Below are 16,839 nucleotides of genomic sequence, written 5' to 3' on the forward strand. Positions count from 1 at the left end.
AGCTGATTGGTCATAGATGGACTGACTGACTGATACATACATGAATGATTGAATGAATGAATGTAATATCTCTCCAACTAAATCGTTTATTGGCCATTCGCCAACATCAACTGTTTCTTCTTTTGTTCCAATAGCTGTTGGACCATTTCAATCTCTTCAAGACTGAATGAATCGATCATCATACTCAATGAGTCTGCCAACATTTTGCTCTCCTTGGAAGGTGATATCATCTTTGGTTTGGACCTAATGTCTGGTGATAATACTGGAGTTGATGCCCTTGGTCTGATTGGAGATGGTGGGGCATCCGGTTGAGATGTTGCCTTTGATAATGTCGAGGAAGATGGAGTTGATGAGGTGGTAGACTTGATCCTGGATGTGACAGGTGATGAAGGAGAAGAGGTCGAGATTCTAGAACTCGAGACTGGTTTGGCAGAGGTAGGTGATGGGGATGGTGGTCTAATGATTGGCTTGTTGGAAAGTGGCGCTGGTGAGGTTGGTCTAAAAGCAGTTGTTGTTTTGGAAGAAACAATAGTTGAGGTTGGTGATCTTGGTTTGGATGATGTAGACGATGAAGTAGTAGGTTTGGATGATACAATAGTTGAGGTTGGTGATCTTGGTTTAGATGGCGATGTTGTCGTAGTTGGTTTGGATGATACTATGGTTGAAGTCGGCGACCTTGGTTTGGAGGTGGTTTGATTATTTGAAGAAACTTGGGAAGTCGACTTTGATGAAGAAACCTTGGATATTGTAACTGGTATGGTAGACTTTGATGCTTTTGTTGTTGGAGATGTTTGAGGTGCAGGTGAAGTAGGTCTAAGATTCGATTTGATTGGAGTTGGTGAAGCATTAGATTGAACAGCTGCTGATGGTGATGATGCTGATGAGGCCAAAGATTGTGGAGCAGGTGAAGTTGGTCTAATAATTGGTTTGGAGGGGGTAGGAGTTGGAGATCGAACTGGAGTTGGTGTTGGAGTTGGAGTTGGTGCTCGAGCTGGAACTGGTGTCGGAGTTGGTGATGGACTTCTTCCTGGAGCATGTTTAATATTCATGTAGTTGTTGTTGTTGTTGTTGTTGTTATTGTCATATTCTTTATCACTCAACTGGTACTTTTCCTTCAATCTTTCAATCTCTTCCCTATCCCAATTGCTTAGTTCAAGTTCTTGCCTCCTACTCTTTAACTCTGAACGAATGAATGAATGAGTGTTGACTACATTCCAAGAATGATGGACCTCTCTCTGGTCAGACCCAACTTACCTTTAAAGTTGTAATATATCAAGTTTGGAAAGTCCCTTGGTATTATAGTTGCAATATCAATGGGATGATTCTTTGGCTCGACCACCGAACCCTCCAGACATATATGTTGGAGAGTCTTTACCCTTTTCAAAGACAGCAAAGTGTCAAACAATGTTTGCTTGTCTACAAACACACAGTTCCTCAAATAGACCTCTCGCAGCTTGGGCACTGTGCTGAATGGTACCTCCATATGTATCTTTGTACTACTCATTATAATACATTCACAATTCACCAATCTATAGAATAGAGGGAACTATATTATTTGTTAGTAAAGTTAGTATACTTATAAGATGATTGAGGTTTCACTTACATAACGATATACATTCTTCTTTTGATATAGGTCTACATTTATCACATTGACTAATGATAATGCGCAACCTTGTTGTTGTAAGAACTCTCTTTCTATATCTGTCATTGTTTGTTTGTTAGATTGTTTGATTGATTGATTAATTGATTGTTGGATGGACATACAAAAGACCTGGAACTGATCACTTTTTTGCAAACTCGAACGTCTCTTTTCCAACCTCACACTCATTCAATCACGTGACATATATTTGATGGAGTTATGATCATTGTAGTTTATTTGTATACATATGTGAACTTGTTGTTGTCTGGTATGAGTGTCCAGTGATGTGATCTGTGTCGATGTTATTTACATGTGATGATCGAGATTGAGGAGGCGAAAAGGGAAGGAGGAGGAAGGTATTGTAATGTTACTACTTGTCACTATTATGATGATGGTGTGTTTAGAAGTGCTGTTCTTCCTATTGACACTACCGGTGTCCATATTGAGGAGGATGACAACTGATCAATGTGATCCTTGTCAACTATAAAGTTACCAAATGATGATGTGATTGTCGATTGATACATCATATCATTTGATATCATACTATGTCTGAGTGGTGATCTGGCCTTTGGTGACTTGAGTAACAAACTATTATTATTACTATTACTATTATTACTATTATTATTACTGTTACTGCTACTACTACTACTGCTACTACTACTGTTGTTGTTACTACATTGTCCAGGTGATTGAACAAAGACACCTTGGTTGAGTGATGGTGAGAGGTTGGATGGTGATGGTGACTTTGATGTGGTGGCCGAGCTGATCGATGCTGGTGAGAAGTGGACGGGTGATTGACGATTGGGACTGCTGACGTAGGGTGGTGTGATTGATGACACCTCTATATCGGTACAGATGTATCCCATTCGTTTGGTTACCGGGTTGATCACAAGGTTGCCACTGCTGTTGCTGTGTGTCAGTGTGAAGCGGCCGCTGAAGCATCCCACGCCACCGCCGCCACCTTCGAGCTCCAGGTGGTAGGATGACTCGTCGTCCGACTCAATGTCTGACTCGTCGTCACAGATGGACAGTGGTGAGGCAGCCTCTTGGCGCCGTCTGATCAGACGTGGCGAGAGCAAGGGAGAGCTGAGCGGAGTTTGAGCCAAAATGCGCAGTGGTGGAAGGATTGGAGAAGCGGGAGACAGGCGCTTGGTCAAGCTCTTTAGTCGCTCGGTGATCTCTTTGAATGTGGGTCGCTTCAGTGGGTCGTACTCAGTGCAGTCCAACGCCAGCTTGAGGAATGGGGGCGGGCAGTCCCTCGGGATCAGAGGCAGGAGGACGTCCACGTCCAGGCCATACTTGAGTGAGAATGGTCTCATCAATCCAGTGATCTCCAGTCTTGTAATGATCTCGGCCAACACAATGCCATAAGAGAATACGTCGCATGCTTGATTGTAGTCCTCGCCAAGCATCACCTCTGGAGCCATCCAATTGTCCGTGCCACATATTGTCATGCGCTTGGCCTTGCTGAGTGGGCTGGCAGTGCGGGCAAAGCCAAAGTCGCAGACCTTTATCCTCCAGCTCTCGCCTACCAACAAGTTGGTGGACTTTAAGTCGCGATGAATGACCTGTCGCGAGTGAAGATAAGTCATGGCGCATGCAACGTCATACGCAATCTTTATCCTCAGTGGCCAACTCATGTTGACCAGTCTCTCTGTGCTGTTGTTGTCGCCTGCCAGTGTATCACTCGCACCTCCAATGCTCATCCTCTTGTTTACAAGTCTGTCGCAATATTGTTGCTGCTCGGGTGTTGTTGGACACAGTGTGTTGCTCTCCTTGTTCTTGAACAGATAGTATGCCAGGTCGCCTCCGGCAACAAACTCTGTCACTATATATATGCATTGAGCTCGCTCTGCGATACCAATGAACTGGACCAAATTAGGATGAGAGAATCTAAGCATGGCCACCTCTCTCTGTATAAACTTGACCATGTCCTTATAATGTGATTCCTTTGGTGACAATGATATCTCCTTTATGCCAACTGGTGTACTATTAATGGTAAGAGTTGGATCAGTACAAGTATATTCATTAACCTGTCTCGGGGACCCGAGATAACATACCCAAAGTACTCTCCCTTGAATATCTTGCCATAGGCGCCCTTTCCAATCTCTGGTCCAAACTCCAAGTCATCGATATTTATCCTAAATGCATTGGCACCATCTGGTAATCCTTCAGCATCTATTGATTGATTGTGATTGATTGATTGATTGAGTTAGTGAGTGGGAGTTGGATGATTCCATCCTGGATGTGCTGGAAACATACCAGAATTACCTGGACATAGATGTCTATCGATAAAGGTCCTTTCCATGTCCATGTTATTATAATAATATAATAATAATAAATAAATAGAGTATATATATAATATATATAAATTTGAGTGTGATTGATTGAATGATTGTTATAACAACATCTAATCGATGATCACTTGTGAGGTTTGTTTGATGGTTGTTGTTGCTATTGTTCCTTCTTTCTTTCTTTGGTTGTTGTCTGTTGCTATTAACTACACTTGAACCGCAAATGATCTGTAAGTACGTTTGACTTGTTTGATTGATGACTGATATGATATGAATGTTTGATTGATTGGTTGGTGGTCAGTTGGTTAGATGGATTGATTGAAGGACTGACTGACTGATGGATGGATGGACTGAATGATGGATGTCAACACAAACAAACAACTACAACAACAATAATAATAACAATAATCAACAACAACAACAACAACAGTTGCAACAGATATCTTGATTGATTGATTGATGGTGGCACACAAACAATCAATCAATCACATCATACGCGTACATCGCAGACATATATAACATAAAGTTTATGTTGCTAATGGGTAGTGGCTATGTAGTGCAAGCCGTTCCACCATCCAACTAACTCCAGCCAGCCAGCCATCCAGCCTGGATGCCAGTGATCCTATCTGTCAATCAATCAATCATTCCAATGGCAGTGTGATGAGTGAGGTGAGTGTGGTGAATGTTCGTAAATGAACGTGTACACCTTTGGTGATAGGTTGGTTGGGATGAGTGATTGTGAGTGTGAGTGTGAGTTTGATGGGAGTGCGAATCTGATCAGAGTGGTGGTAACACATAAACACACACATAAATACATAATGATTGATTGATGGGTTGAGGGGGAAGTGGTGTCGGGGTTATCTATTAGGTGTTGTTGTCGACCATGTATATATGTTTAGAGGGTATGGGCAACAGTACTTGATTCGATTAAACTTTAAATGATTATGTGTTTAGATATTCACTCTAATATGAGAGTATCATGATACCTACTACTATGATTGATTGATTGTTTGATTGTTTGATATATGATAATAATGTTGTTGAATACGTATTTGAGAGATATAGATAATTAATGGTCAAACTATAATAATAATAATAATAATGAATGATTGGAATTGAAAGGATATGAATTGTGTGATTGATTATTATTACACTCGCGTAGACCCAGACCGTTGTTACTCCCTCGACTGGAACATCCATCCCAGGTCAGTTAGATTGGTGGGTAATAATAATATAGTCCAAGTGGTTGGTTGGATGGATGGATACATGGGGAGGGGGGTGAGGCGGAGGCCGCATCCATTCAGACAAAGCTTCATTTAACCACGTTGAAAAAACATCGTTATGTTTGTGATTGTATTTGTGATCGTGTGTTGGGTGTGAGCGCATGATGTTATTATTACCTTTTCAAAACAAACTTGGGAAGAGTCTCTTTATGTGATTGATCAAAGTGTCGAGCGGAGACGACTGATGGTTTGAGATTGGTTGTTGATTGATTGATTGATTGATTGATGGTTGGGTCGGGATGAGATGTGGAGTGGTCGTCTTTGTCAAGGTGATTGCTGCCGGTTCAAAGTTCTTGAGATTGGTTGATTGATTGATTTCCTGTTCTAAATTATTTGAATTGATTTGATCAATGGATTGATTTCCAAAAAATATAACTTGATCATGATCTGATTGATTGATATTGAGTGATGTTGATGTTTACCTTAAGGTGATGTTGCTGGAAGCATGGCAATAGCAACAACAACATATATGTATGTGTTAGAATGTGAAGGTGTGGAATTCGAAATCAGTAAAGAGGTTATAACATAACAACCATTCCATTGTCGTCCTTTCCGGTCCATCATACAAGAGTACACATATCGATGACCTAAAGTTGTTGAATGTTATATATCTCTCACTCTTTGGTATACCTGAGTGTGTGTGAGAGTGTGTATCTCTGCTCATGTCCCTCCATATACTCATCGATGTTGTTACCCATGAGGATATAGAGATCCCACGGAACATCAGCAGCGATGAGCTGAGGACACACAAACACAAAAGAACAGAGAATCGTTGTTTGATTGAACAACCCCAACCATCACACTCATCAACCAACACCTGATCAATGAACTGAGTTGGTCTGTCTGTGTGTGAGTTGTGTTTGTTTGTTTGTTTGAGTGAGTGTGTGAGAGTTCGTTAAGTATGGTTATCGACAATGGAAGTGAACTAACTTAGTTCACTCCATCCACCTTATATATATATCTGGATTAGTGATCATATGATCACGTTTGATCGTTCGTTTGTCTGCTGTCTAGTCTACTGTCTTCCAGTCTGTATGTTGCCTGCCTGCCTGTCTGACTTGCTTACTTTCTTGCATTACTTTGCTTGCTTGACCTTCTAAGCACCTAACATTTTTAATTAATTAAGATGTTGTGTAGTCTACAACATACCATTGATTATAATTGTAGGATAACAATCTCGATTGCTCACCACACAAATATTATCATTGTTATCATTATTCATTGTTGTTGTTGTCATTGTGTGTTCAACAAACAAAAAAGAGGTGTGGCGTGAATGAATGAACACAAAGTTGTGATGATATTTGCAGGTGAAGTTCATTCACCTAAATTAAAAAATATCTTTGTCTGATTTTGGAGTGGAAGAATAATTAAAAATAAATTTTCATTCTTGTGGAGGTGGGTTCAGGAAAGTGAAGATCCCAAACTTGGGGTTCACTCCATTCCCCACACTCTCACTCATTCCATTCCATTCATATCATTACATTACTTGTTTAATCTTCACAAACATATATTATATTACTTACTTATACACACTTTAATCAATCAATCAAATAAGAAATGACTCTCGGAGGAATCAAGGAAACCCACCCAGCTGATGCTGATGCCAACGCTGCCGTCGCTGCCGTCAAGGCTGACCCAAAGCTTGCCCACTTTGCCAGCAAGTTGGTCCCAGTCTCATACGCCACCCAGGTATGTTGGTTGTTGTTGTTGTTGTTATGTGTACATACAACATAGATACTAACTTACAACAACACAATGACTTTATTAGACTGTTGCCGGAACCAACTTCTTTGTCAAGGTTCAGACTGAGCATGGATACATCCACGTCAGAATCTTCAGAGACTTGCACCAGCACTTCTCCCTGCACTCCATCCAGGAGAACCAGACTGCTGAGTCCCCAATTGCCTACTTCTAAACGGTGTGTTTGTTCGAACTCCCCCAAAAGAACTGGACGAGATGCATTCATTGGCATGCATGATCGCCATGCCAACACAATACATCCTTTGTTTATTTGTTATATACATCTTCAATGACTTCCTACATACCTACTTGATCGACTGACTACAGACACAATGATGATACACTTCTTATTAACAAGGATATATACATGCAATGCTGTTGAGTCAGCAAGCAGGAGGATTGTTTATTGATGTACAAAAGCGAGTTGTTTGGCTCACAACGAGAGAGAAAGAGAGTATAGCACATTATAATATACATTGGTGGTCTAGACAACAGCAGCAACAGCATCAATAGGCCTAGCCTATGACACATTCAAAGGCCGAGGGAGCCAGTCTGACCTCCGCCTCCTCAACACATACATACACAGGGGGCACATCCAAGATGGATGGACCAATCAATCACTCCAGTAAGTTAACTGATGATGATACCATTCTGGTTGTTGTTGTTGCTGGCGGCCGTTGGTGATTTGCTCCTCTTCCACTGCTTGATGAATGAGGACATGGCGGCAGAACAAATCACCTCATTAGTCTGACAGTCACGCAACCATAGATGCACCACCAGGTTGTTGTTGCTATGATGCTTGGAGCAACACATTATCTTGATCTGCGCAGAGAAGTAGCCGTTCTTGAGGTAGGTCGTCACGTTGCTCTTGACCAACACCAACTTCTCCTTGCACTGTGGGTTATTGGCAAAGTAGAAGCGCGACTGGAAGTACTCCTTGCAAAAGGGACACTGGCCCAGCGGGTTGAACTGGCAATCGAGCACCTGGGCATCCAGGCACAAGGCAGTCTCATTGATCTGTGGCTTGTTGATGAACTTCTTGGCATTGCCACTGTAACCCACAGTGTCTGCAATGTATATGCGCATGTTCTGGTAGCGCAGTTGTACCTCAGGGTCAGCCACATAGAACTCAATGTTATGGTAGAAGTTCCTGAACATTGGAGCACTGATCGATGTATACACATTAGGCAATGGTATGCCATTGGACTTGGAACTATGTTCACTGGCTGTACAGAACCATGGTATCTCTGAAGTCCTATTTGATTGAATGTGATGAGTGAGTGATTGATTGAGGTGATTGATTGTGAATGATGTAAACATACTTGTTGGGCTGGGTCAAGGATGACTCCAGTCGTGGACTGTCCAGGATACCTAGGGATGAGGGTGGCACCATGGGCATGCCATCGGAGGTCTTGAATGGACTGGAGTGAGGGGTAGATGGCGGTGTACCTTGGTTGGATGGGACAAGTTCCGGTGTTGATACAGGTGTGTTGTTATGGGGAGTGGCCGCACTACCAGACTCCATAATATAGGCCATTGGCATTTGTTGTAACATCTGAAGATGATGATGGAATGGGTTATTTGGGATGGTTGAGGTTGATGGAGATAAAGGGAATTGTTGAGATTGTACAGGAAGTTGTTGTGGATAAGGTTGAGGCTGTTGTGGCAATTGTTGGAGCACCATTTGTTGTTGCTGAAGTTGTTGCTGTTGTAGTTGTTGTTGTAGTTGTTGGAGTGGAAGTTGGGGTATTTGGGGAAATACTGGAGACATTGGCATTGGTGATCCCATAGCCCCAATACCAATATTAGGATTGATAACATATGCATTGGTATTGTTGTTGCCATTGATTGATGGAATCATTTGATTATTATGATTGATATCCATTGGTGTTGTTTGGAAATTACATCCATCAACAAATGGTGAATACTTGGGTACATATTTAAGTTGATAATTAATTGGAATTGATCCAGATTGATTATTAATATTATTATTAATGTTGGATTGTTGTTGTTGTTGGTTAATGTATTCCCTAAGAATGATTCAATGTATGTCAGTAATGGAAGTATCAAACATATTTGATAATTGTATTTGGATACTTTACATGTTTGATTGATTGTTTGATTAATAGTATTATTGACAAATGAATGAATGAATATTGATACCAAGATCACATTTGACCAATGGTTGTTGATTGCGGAGACTTGAATGTTATATAATCAATTGATGGATGAGTTAAATACTGGATCACTGTTGTTATTATTGTTTTCTTGATTGATGGATAGGTAGTAGGTGAGTCTAGGGTAGGTTCAAACACCATTGATCAAAGTTGTTGTCTACAATTATTATAAAGTATGATAAAGATGGTTGATTGGTTATATCTATCATAATTACTTGTTTGACTTCTGCCGTTGACAATTGACTGACTCAATCAATCAATTATTAAACACAATATCATGTGTTACAAAGTAAGATAGTTAGTACTCTTTGGAGTATGTAGTATGGAGGTAGGGTAGGGTAAGTATCTATCCAAACGACATCGTTCACACACTCACAAGATATAAGTATGTATATACCTAGGTCGCCCTTTGATTACCGTTGTCAACATCGCATCGCACACTCTAATAGTTCTGCAGTCTCAGGGCGTCAACCAAGTCAAGTTCTCAAACATTCGAATGTTTGATGGGCTCGCCAGTGATCATGGCCATCCATACCGTCATCCAATCAAACTTGCTGATTAAGAGGGTGCTGTGATACCACGTTCCTCAAACCAACCAACCAACAAGCCAGGGCTACCAAGCGACTGGGTTTTGGCCAGAGGTGATCAATGAACACTCTACAAAATGAGGCTCGAACCTCATAGTGCATGGGGAGGCTCCAGGCCATTGGTACTCATCTTGACAGGGGATACAATTTCTGATCACCAAGCAATCTCTACTTGATCTTCATTCTCAATTGACCGGTGCTGATAGTGGTGAAGCTGACCAGACATCCTCCTCCGACATTGCTGTGGCGACCCGTCGACATGTTATCTCAAGCGTCTAACACCTTGGAGGACATCATGTTGTGGGTAACTTGTTGAAGGATGGGAGTTGTGACACAATCTAGATTAGAGTTGATTCGATTCAAAGTACTTCAGGCCCATCTGTACATACTCTGCCCCATCCTTCTATATTACAATGAGTGTGTTGTGGGGAAGAGAGAGAAAGGATGTTTGTTAGCAATACACAACAGGCTATCGTCGTCAAATGTGGTTGTTGGGCAGCCACCACATCCAACAACAACCAGACAATGCCGACTTACACACCCATTCAAATAAGGGGGTCATTCATTTATTCATTCATAGGTAGGTGTATGTGTTTGTGTGTTAAAGTAAAGAGTGAAGAGAGAAGGGTGTGTTGGTTGATGTTCACCACACCCCTTTACAACAACAAACAAATGAAGGCATCTCTTGACCTTTCAAAGACTGGACTGGGCAAAGTAGGATACCTTTATTGTGTGGACAGATCATCTATCTTTATACAGCTAATACACATAATTTTATACATGCATCCATGGACAAATAGGTCTCAACAAATGAATGAACATCTATTCTATTTGGGTCAGGAATAATAGTATGTCTTTCACTTCATTTAGTCTATCATTTCATATCGGTGTTAATGTGTTTGTTTGTTTGTGAGTGTGAGAGAGACAATGACTGGAAGTGGATGAAGGCTACGAATAGAGAGAGAGAGAGTAGATAGGAGGGGAGTAAGTGTTCATCATCATTGTCTCTTATTAATTTAAACTGATTATCTATTACATACATATTTATTTGTTTACTTACTCTAACTTATACACATAATTATAAATTATTTCAAAAGAATGTCTGCTCCTCACTTTGTTAAATACACCAAGGACTTGGGTAATGCTGATCCAAACCGTGAGATCACCTTTACAATTGTAATGAAGTTGAGAAACAAGGAGTGGATTGATCAACAAGTAAGTATTTGTTAAATATACTCTGGAGTCCATGTACTTAAACAACAAATTTGTATAGTTGAAGGAGACCTCAGATCCAAAGAGTGAGCACTATGGACAATACAAGTCAAAGGAGGAGGTGGAGAAGATGACAAGACCATCCCAAGAGAACTTTGATCGTGTTATCCAGTACTTGAAATCACATCATCAACTAGATGCCCGCCAGGAGGGGGACAACTTGAAGGTAACATTCATTTGGATTGAATGATCTATCATATCATATCTAACAATCAATCCGTTAATCATATTTAGATCACAACAACAATTGCCAAGGCTCAAGAGCTGTTCCATACTCATATTCACAAGTTTGGAATCCCAGATTCAAAGAATGCTGACGATATTATCCTTAGAAGAGAAGGAAACATGACCATTCCAAAGGATATCTCTGATTATGTTGACCTTGTTGTTGGATTCTAAAGGTAGAGTCAAGTCAACTTAGTCACAGCTGTTTAGTTATTTGAATCAATCAAACCAGTCCATGGACAAGTCTTGAATAGACCAGTTACGCATTGTATATATTATAAAAGGATTTGTCAAAGGTTGAACCATGACATTACCCAACAAACATATACATAGGAGTAGTTTGAATTTATTATTACTATACACATATAAGTGGATACTTATATCTTATAAATCTCAATGATCGTTTCCATACAAGGTCTAAAGTCCATATCATGATATCCAATGCTACAAAGAGTGGAGTGAGTGATGAGGTTAGTGAATCATCCAAGTCCACTCATTCAATCAATCATTACATACCAACAATTCGAATTTGCTTTCTGGAAGTAATCCAGTCCTCTACCCAGTCGAATCATTATTCCATTGTTAACCTCAATTGATCTGTCGTGAAGTGTTGATGAGAATCCATAATCAAACAGTATATTGTGTTCCATCAGACTCAGTTTGATCTATGAGTTTGGTTGATGGGTTGGTTAGTCACAGTCTACACTCAATCAATCCAATCAATCCAATCAAACTTATCAATCATACCGTTTGTAAACTACTCTTAACTTCCTCTTCTTGTGCAGGGGATTCGGTAGAGGTTGTAAGTTTGATCTGTGCAGGACGTCCTTGGTTGTTGGACTTCTTGACGATGAGCTCACAGAGACGAACAAAGTTCTCAATCTGATGTCTGACGCGAATGTAAGGATCTTCGATCGAGTAAACTGTGGCACCAGCCAGGTATTTGCCAAAGAGTGTGTCATAGCTGCAGCCAGTCTGTCCAAACGTGATATTGATCTTCTGTATCAACACTGTCTGTGTTGGGCGACCCGCCTGTTGATGTGGTGGCATATAAGGTGTTTCAATGATAGGTGCTGTTGGTTGTACTACATAATCGTCTATGATAAACGATGTTAGGTCTGCTGCTCCCTTCAATCAGTCCATTCAATGAGTTGCTTGCTTACTCTTTCCAGGTTGGAATGTTGGTACACTTGGTAATATTAGACTGTTATTTGGTACACTTGGTAATGAAAGTTCACCTACGCTTGATCCTTGTGCGGTGGGACAGCATCTACATTGCATTGATTCAAAGTGTTTGGGTCAGTATTGATATCCAACATCATGATGTTGTCATAGTGATTATAATGAATGATTCATACGGTTCATGATGATGCCCAGCCTGTCTTCCCTCTATAATATCCTTTAAAGTCTCTGCTCTATCCATATACTCTGTCATCTTTTGTTTCAATGTAGCTCTAACTCTTTCATTCTTCTCAACTTAAGTTTGATTGTTCGTTGTTTGTTAGACTTCAATCTATCACAATCATTCAATCAATCGATCTAATAAAGTATAAGACATACTCTTTAGGGCACTGACAAAACCTTCCAATGAAGTAAGGTACAATCTTAAAGCCTCTTGGTAGTTTCCATTTCTATCATGAGTCGTAGCCTGTTGTACCAATACATAAGACTGTTTCAATAGATTCGAAGCGTCTCCCATCCTGTGTGTATTCTAGCTGAATGTCTTGTGTATGTATATATTTTTACCAATCAATCAAATAACTAATGTAGCACAATTAACAGATTGGCCTTGTTTCTTTACCTTGCGGACTTGAGTGCGCGTCTCTGTGATGCCCTTTGGGAGGAGAGTTGGTTGCTGCTAAGGTTCTGCAGGGGATAGTCAAGGTTACGCAGAGAATTCATTTTTCAGCGGTCTCAATCCTTGGGTTCGAGCTGGTTCGACCCTGGACAACCCTTGGAACAGCAAGGGGAACCCTTTCAAACCTTATCTGATGTTAATTAAATATTTATATTTTTATTGTTGTTGTTGTAGTTGTTGTTGTGGTTGTTGTTGTTGTTGTATGATAAATTAGACCTTAAAGAAATCGTCGTCTCGTCCAAAGGAGTGGAACATATTGGTCAAATATGCGATAATTGTCCAGAGTGCGTTGTGTCGTTGAATGTTGTCAGAAAGGTCGCCAAGTGATCTGATTGTGTCTGACAATATGTTCCATTTCTTCATCTCTCCAAAGACATTCTCAATGATGATCCTCACCTTCTTGATTCGATTGCTCTCATCTTTCTCTCTCAGGATACGCTCGGCATCGAATCCTTCTTTGGTGACCTTGGCTTCCAATGCCTTCAACTTCTTAGATACCTTGGTCGCCTCCTTTCCTTGACGCAGGCGATGCTCATCGAGCGTGCGTTTTCTGATCATCTTGTCTGTGTACTCCATATGATCGATCAATGAAGCCGACTTGATCTTGGGGGTGATGGTGTTGGTGTAGTACTTCTGACCTCCTTTGAATCCTTTGTCACCGAGAATGACAATATCTTCATCGAACAGAGCCTGTAGTCTAGGTGCAGCATCCTTGTAGAGCGAGACGTCAGGCTGGGCGCCTCCCTCTGTCTTACCTACATACACGATCTTGCCACGTATATCGCAAATGACCAACACTGCCAAAGAATACATTGATTTCTTGCCAGAATAAACAAGATCCTTGATCGTCTTGTGTGGCGGCACTTGAATCCTCTGCTCTGACCCGTCCACAATGAGATGAACATTGTGCTTAATACCATCTTTCCATATTTCTGCATGATTGTCTCGAAGCTCTCCATTGTGAACCACATCCTGGAAGTACCCATGGCAGTACGACTTCAATCTATCGAACACCTTGGTGAATGAGTACCTGAGCTGAGCGATTGTCAATTGATATAGGAACACACGCTCCATCATGTACCAGGGAAGGTTGTGGCGGCACCTCATGAGGAAGACGAGCATGTCCTTGTGTTCAAAAGAGTGCTTCTCACAGAGCTGAGACACTTGACTATGGGAGAGCTTGAAGTAACTTGTGTACTCTTCATCTTGGTTGAACCATTGATCTGTAAGTGCAGAGTTGAGGGTATGGCATTTGTCAGTTAATGGACTTAGCTTGCTGGCAGCATATTTATTCTTCACCTTCTTCAAGGGTATTGTTCTTCCTCTTATTGTTCCTCCTTGTTGTTGTTGTTGTTGTTGTTGTTGTTGTTGGTGTTGGTGTTGCAGCTGCTTTCTTGGCCTTTGATTTAGACACTGGTTTGGTTATTGCTGGGCTTGGTGCTGCTGGGCTGGGTGCTGGGATGGGTGGTGATGTAGTTGTTGACATCGCATTATCGTCGATATCTATCGTTGCCCTGCTGGAGATACCGGTGTTCGCTTCGCACCATTGAGTCCATTTCTCTCGTTTGTTGGTTAGATACTCGACAAGGCAGTTCCATCGACAGAAGTATACAAAGACGCCAAACGTGCTGTCTGGATGGCAACACTTCAAGATGCGAGAACAACCCTTTGAACAGTTCTGGCAATGTTGGACAGAATCTCCAATGATAGGCTTCTCTGGATCGTGTTCTCCAATCGCAGGTACAGCAAGCTTCAAATAGGGCATTGACCTGGTATGGTTTGTAATATGTCCAACACTGCACATCATCATTTTTTGGTCGCCATAGTAGACAATGATCTTCTTCTCGATCTTGTTCTCTGGTGAATTGCAAGTCGCCTCTACTATAATCCGGTTGGGATTGGTTGGGTCTCGAACGTTGGAATGCAGGAAGCACTTGGTTTGTTTGCTAGTCTCTCCATCCATCAACTTCTTGGTATGTGTGATATTCATCAGCTCTCTATTGTTCTCTGCCGCACCTTGTTTGGTTGGCGTCTTCATTTGCTGAAGCGTGAGTGTTGATGACAACGATGTTGGTTGTGGCTGTTGTAAAAAAAAAAAAAAAAACAAAAAAAATGGTTGTTGTTGTTGTTGTTGCGATAATGACTTGATGATTCCCTCTAACTCCTCTATACGCAGCCTCAACGTGTGAGTCTCCTCCTGTGATTCTTTAGTCTGGAACATATCAATGATGATATTGTAACACAGTTTGGCGCACACGGGCAGGTGTTTGCCCAAGACCCAGATATCCAACTCAGTACCGCAGAAGAAGCATTTGACACCTGCTTGCTTAACTCTGGTGACTATTAACTGGGTTAGCTCCTCAGACATCAGATGTTGTATTATATATATGTATTAATTGGTCGCTATTACTATGTTGGAGGTTGCAAAGGGTCATCACGGGTCGGACCTTGGATTCCAAAACAAATATTTGAAGAATCCACCCACAACACCCGTTGAACCCTGCAGAACCCAAGCTAACCTTAGCAGCAATCAAGTCTTGTTGTTACCCCCAACAAAGCAAGCACATTTTATTCAACTCTCGCGGTGGTCTTGCGAAACCAAGTGCGAACTGACTCCGAGAGTAGCAAGATTGCCACGGAAAGGGAGAATGTCTGGAGTGGAATGACTGGATTCTCAGGGTAGCACATCATTGCACCTATCTCTTGTGGTCCATGTAATCATCTGTCTTGACAGACGTTGATTGATTGGATGGATGTCTTGACATATGTTGATCGACCAATTTGTTGATTATGATGATCATTATATCATATGCGAGAAGATGATTGAATCGATTGAAAGGGGAAGGATGATGTTGATGAGGATGATGAGGATGAAGAGGATGAAGAGGAAGGAGGTTGCTTATACTCAGAGTTGTAATATTCATTCTCCAACTCTAGAATTGATCGTGATATATCCTCAGAGATGGCCTTGATTGACTTTGTTGACTTTGCATTCTGTTTCTGATAAACAAGACTCTGTAGCCTGACCTCTTCAGTCATATTAACAAAGTCATTCAATATTATATTCTGTTTCAACTCTTCTACAATCTTTAACAGTGCTTCTGCAGAGTTTAACTTGATAATATATTTGTTAGTATAAAATACATGTACATCATCTTGTTCAAGATGAAATAGATCAACATACTATATTAGTTGTACGAGTCTCCATTTCGTATATCTCTGATGAGTTCTGTGCATTCTCATTGACCTTTGCTATCTTTATGATTGAGTGATAGTTGTCCAACATCTGATTGGTCTTAATCTCGATCTGTTTCTGGAAGTACTGTTGATCCCTAAACAATGTCTCACCTCTTGTCTGAGGTTGTTGTCCCATCATATATATGTATTAATTGGTCGCTATTACTATGTTGGAGGTTGCAAAGGGTCATCACGGGTCGGACCTTGGATTCCAAAACAAATATTTGAAGAATCCACCCACAACACCCGTTGAACCCTGCAGAACCCAAGCTAACCTTAGCAGCAATCAAGTTGATAAAGACTATTTATTGATGGAATTTCCATTTTTAATCCATCTTGTCAAGATCTTTGTGTTGGGTGATGTCAATCGAGTTAGAGGGGGACGACGCAGCTTGAACCTACTATGGGGTTCTTGATGCAGACCTGGCCAGAAGGGCACCCCATTGGACCGCAGTTGCCAAAGAGCTTGTAGCATGCTGGGAGAGGAGTGTTAGAGAAGAAGTAGCAGACAGAGTCGGATGGGCAGC

At 41.1% G+C, this 16,839-nt stretch overlaps 10 protein-coding genes across 10 annotated transcripts; 3 read left to right on the forward strand and 7 right to left on the reverse strand.

Moving 5' to 3' along the window:
* Positions 1–86: 86 nt before the first annotated feature.
* Positions 87–1,828, reverse strand: SAMD00019534_097550 (hypothetical protein; the record flags this gene model as incomplete). The annotated part of the gene is made up of 4 exons (XM_012895222.1): positions 87–1,180; positions 1,255–1,546; positions 1,604–1,701; positions 1,765–1,828. The coding sequence occupies 4 exons, from the start codon at positions 1,826–1,828 to the stop codon at positions 87–89; spliced, it is 1,548 nt and encodes a 515-aa protein (XP_012750676.1).
* A 194-nt stretch (positions 1,829–2,022) lies between these two features.
* SAMD00019534_097560 (hypothetical protein) lies at positions 2,023–3,947 on the reverse strand (the record flags this gene model as incomplete). Its single annotated transcript, XM_012895223.1, has 4 exons — positions 2,023–2,120; positions 2,184–3,628; positions 3,700–3,817; positions 3,902–3,947. The coding sequence occupies 4 exons, from the start codon at positions 3,945–3,947 to the stop codon at positions 2,023–2,025; spliced, it is 1,707 nt and encodes a 568-aa protein (XP_012750677.1).
* Positions 3,948–6,810: 2,863 nt separating this feature from the next.
* SAMD00019534_097570 (hypothetical protein) lies at positions 6,811–7,234 on the forward strand (the record flags this gene model as incomplete). Its single annotated transcript, XM_012895224.1, has 2 exons — positions 6,811–6,905; positions 6,985–7,234. Coding segments are annotated over 2 exons (345 nt in total), but the record flags the coding sequence as incomplete, so codon positions are not given.
* Positions 7,235–7,589: 355 nt separating this feature from the next.
* On the reverse strand, positions 7,590–8,841 carry SAMD00019534_097580 (hypothetical protein; the record flags this gene model as incomplete). Its single annotated transcript, XM_012895225.1, has 2 exons — positions 7,590–8,114; positions 8,278–8,841. Coding segments are annotated over 2 exons (1,089 nt in total), but the record flags the coding sequence as incomplete, so codon positions are not given.
* Positions 8,556–8,747, forward strand: SAMD00019534_097590 (hypothetical protein; the record flags this gene model as incomplete). The annotated part of the gene is made up of 1 exon (XM_012895226.1): positions 8,556–8,747. The coding sequence occupies one exon, from the start codon at positions 8,556–8,558 to the stop codon at positions 8,745–8,747; it is 192 nt and encodes a 63-aa protein (XP_012750680.1).
* A 1,944-nt stretch (positions 8,842–10,785) lies between the features above and the next one.
* SAMD00019534_097600 (hypothetical protein) lies at positions 10,786–11,391 on the forward strand (the record flags this gene model as incomplete). Its single annotated transcript, XM_012895227.1, has 3 exons — positions 10,786–10,935; positions 10,997–11,158; positions 11,227–11,391. Coding segments are annotated over 3 exons (477 nt in total), but the record flags the coding sequence as incomplete, so codon positions are not given.
* A 203-nt stretch (positions 11,392–11,594) lies between these two features.
* SAMD00019534_097610 (hypothetical protein) lies at positions 11,595–12,267 on the reverse strand (the record flags this gene model as incomplete). Its single annotated transcript, XM_012895228.1, has 3 exons — positions 11,595–11,661; positions 11,734–11,882; positions 11,965–12,267. 3 exons carry the CDS (start codon positions 12,265–12,267, stop codon positions 11,595–11,597), a joined length of 519 nt encoding a protein of 172 aa, XP_012750682.1.
* Positions 12,268–13,285: 1,018 nt separating this feature from the next.
* SAMD00019534_097620 (hypothetical protein) lies at positions 13,286–14,152 on the reverse strand (the record flags this gene model as incomplete). Its single annotated transcript, XM_012895229.1, has 1 exon — positions 13,286–14,152. The coding sequence occupies one exon, from the start codon at positions 14,150–14,152 to the stop codon at positions 13,286–13,288; it is 867 nt and encodes a 288-aa protein (XP_012750683.1).
* A 211-nt stretch (positions 14,153–14,363) lies between these two features.
* SAMD00019534_097630 (hypothetical protein) lies at positions 14,364–15,443 on the reverse strand (the record flags this gene model as incomplete). Its single annotated transcript, XM_012895230.1, has 1 exon — positions 14,364–15,443. One exon carries the CDS (start codon positions 15,441–15,443, stop codon positions 14,364–14,366), a length of 1,080 nt encoding a protein of 359 aa, XP_012750684.1.
* A 437-nt stretch (positions 15,444–15,880) lies between these two features.
* Positions 15,881–16,448, reverse strand: SAMD00019534_097640 (hypothetical protein; the record flags this gene model as incomplete). The annotated part of the gene is made up of 2 exons (XM_012895231.1): positions 15,881–16,189; positions 16,260–16,448. The coding sequence occupies 2 exons, from the start codon at positions 16,446–16,448 to the stop codon at positions 15,881–15,883; spliced, it is 498 nt and encodes a 165-aa protein (XP_012750685.1).
* Positions 16,449–16,839: the final 391 nt, after the last annotated feature.

Source organism: Acytostelium subglobosum (genome assembly GCF_000787575.1).
Source record: "Acytostelium subglobosum LB1 DNA, scaffold: scaffold23, whole genome shotgun sequence".
Classification (NCBI taxonomy): domain Eukaryota; phylum Evosea; class Eumycetozoa; order Acytosteliales; family Acytosteliaceae; genus Acytostelium; species Acytostelium subglobosum.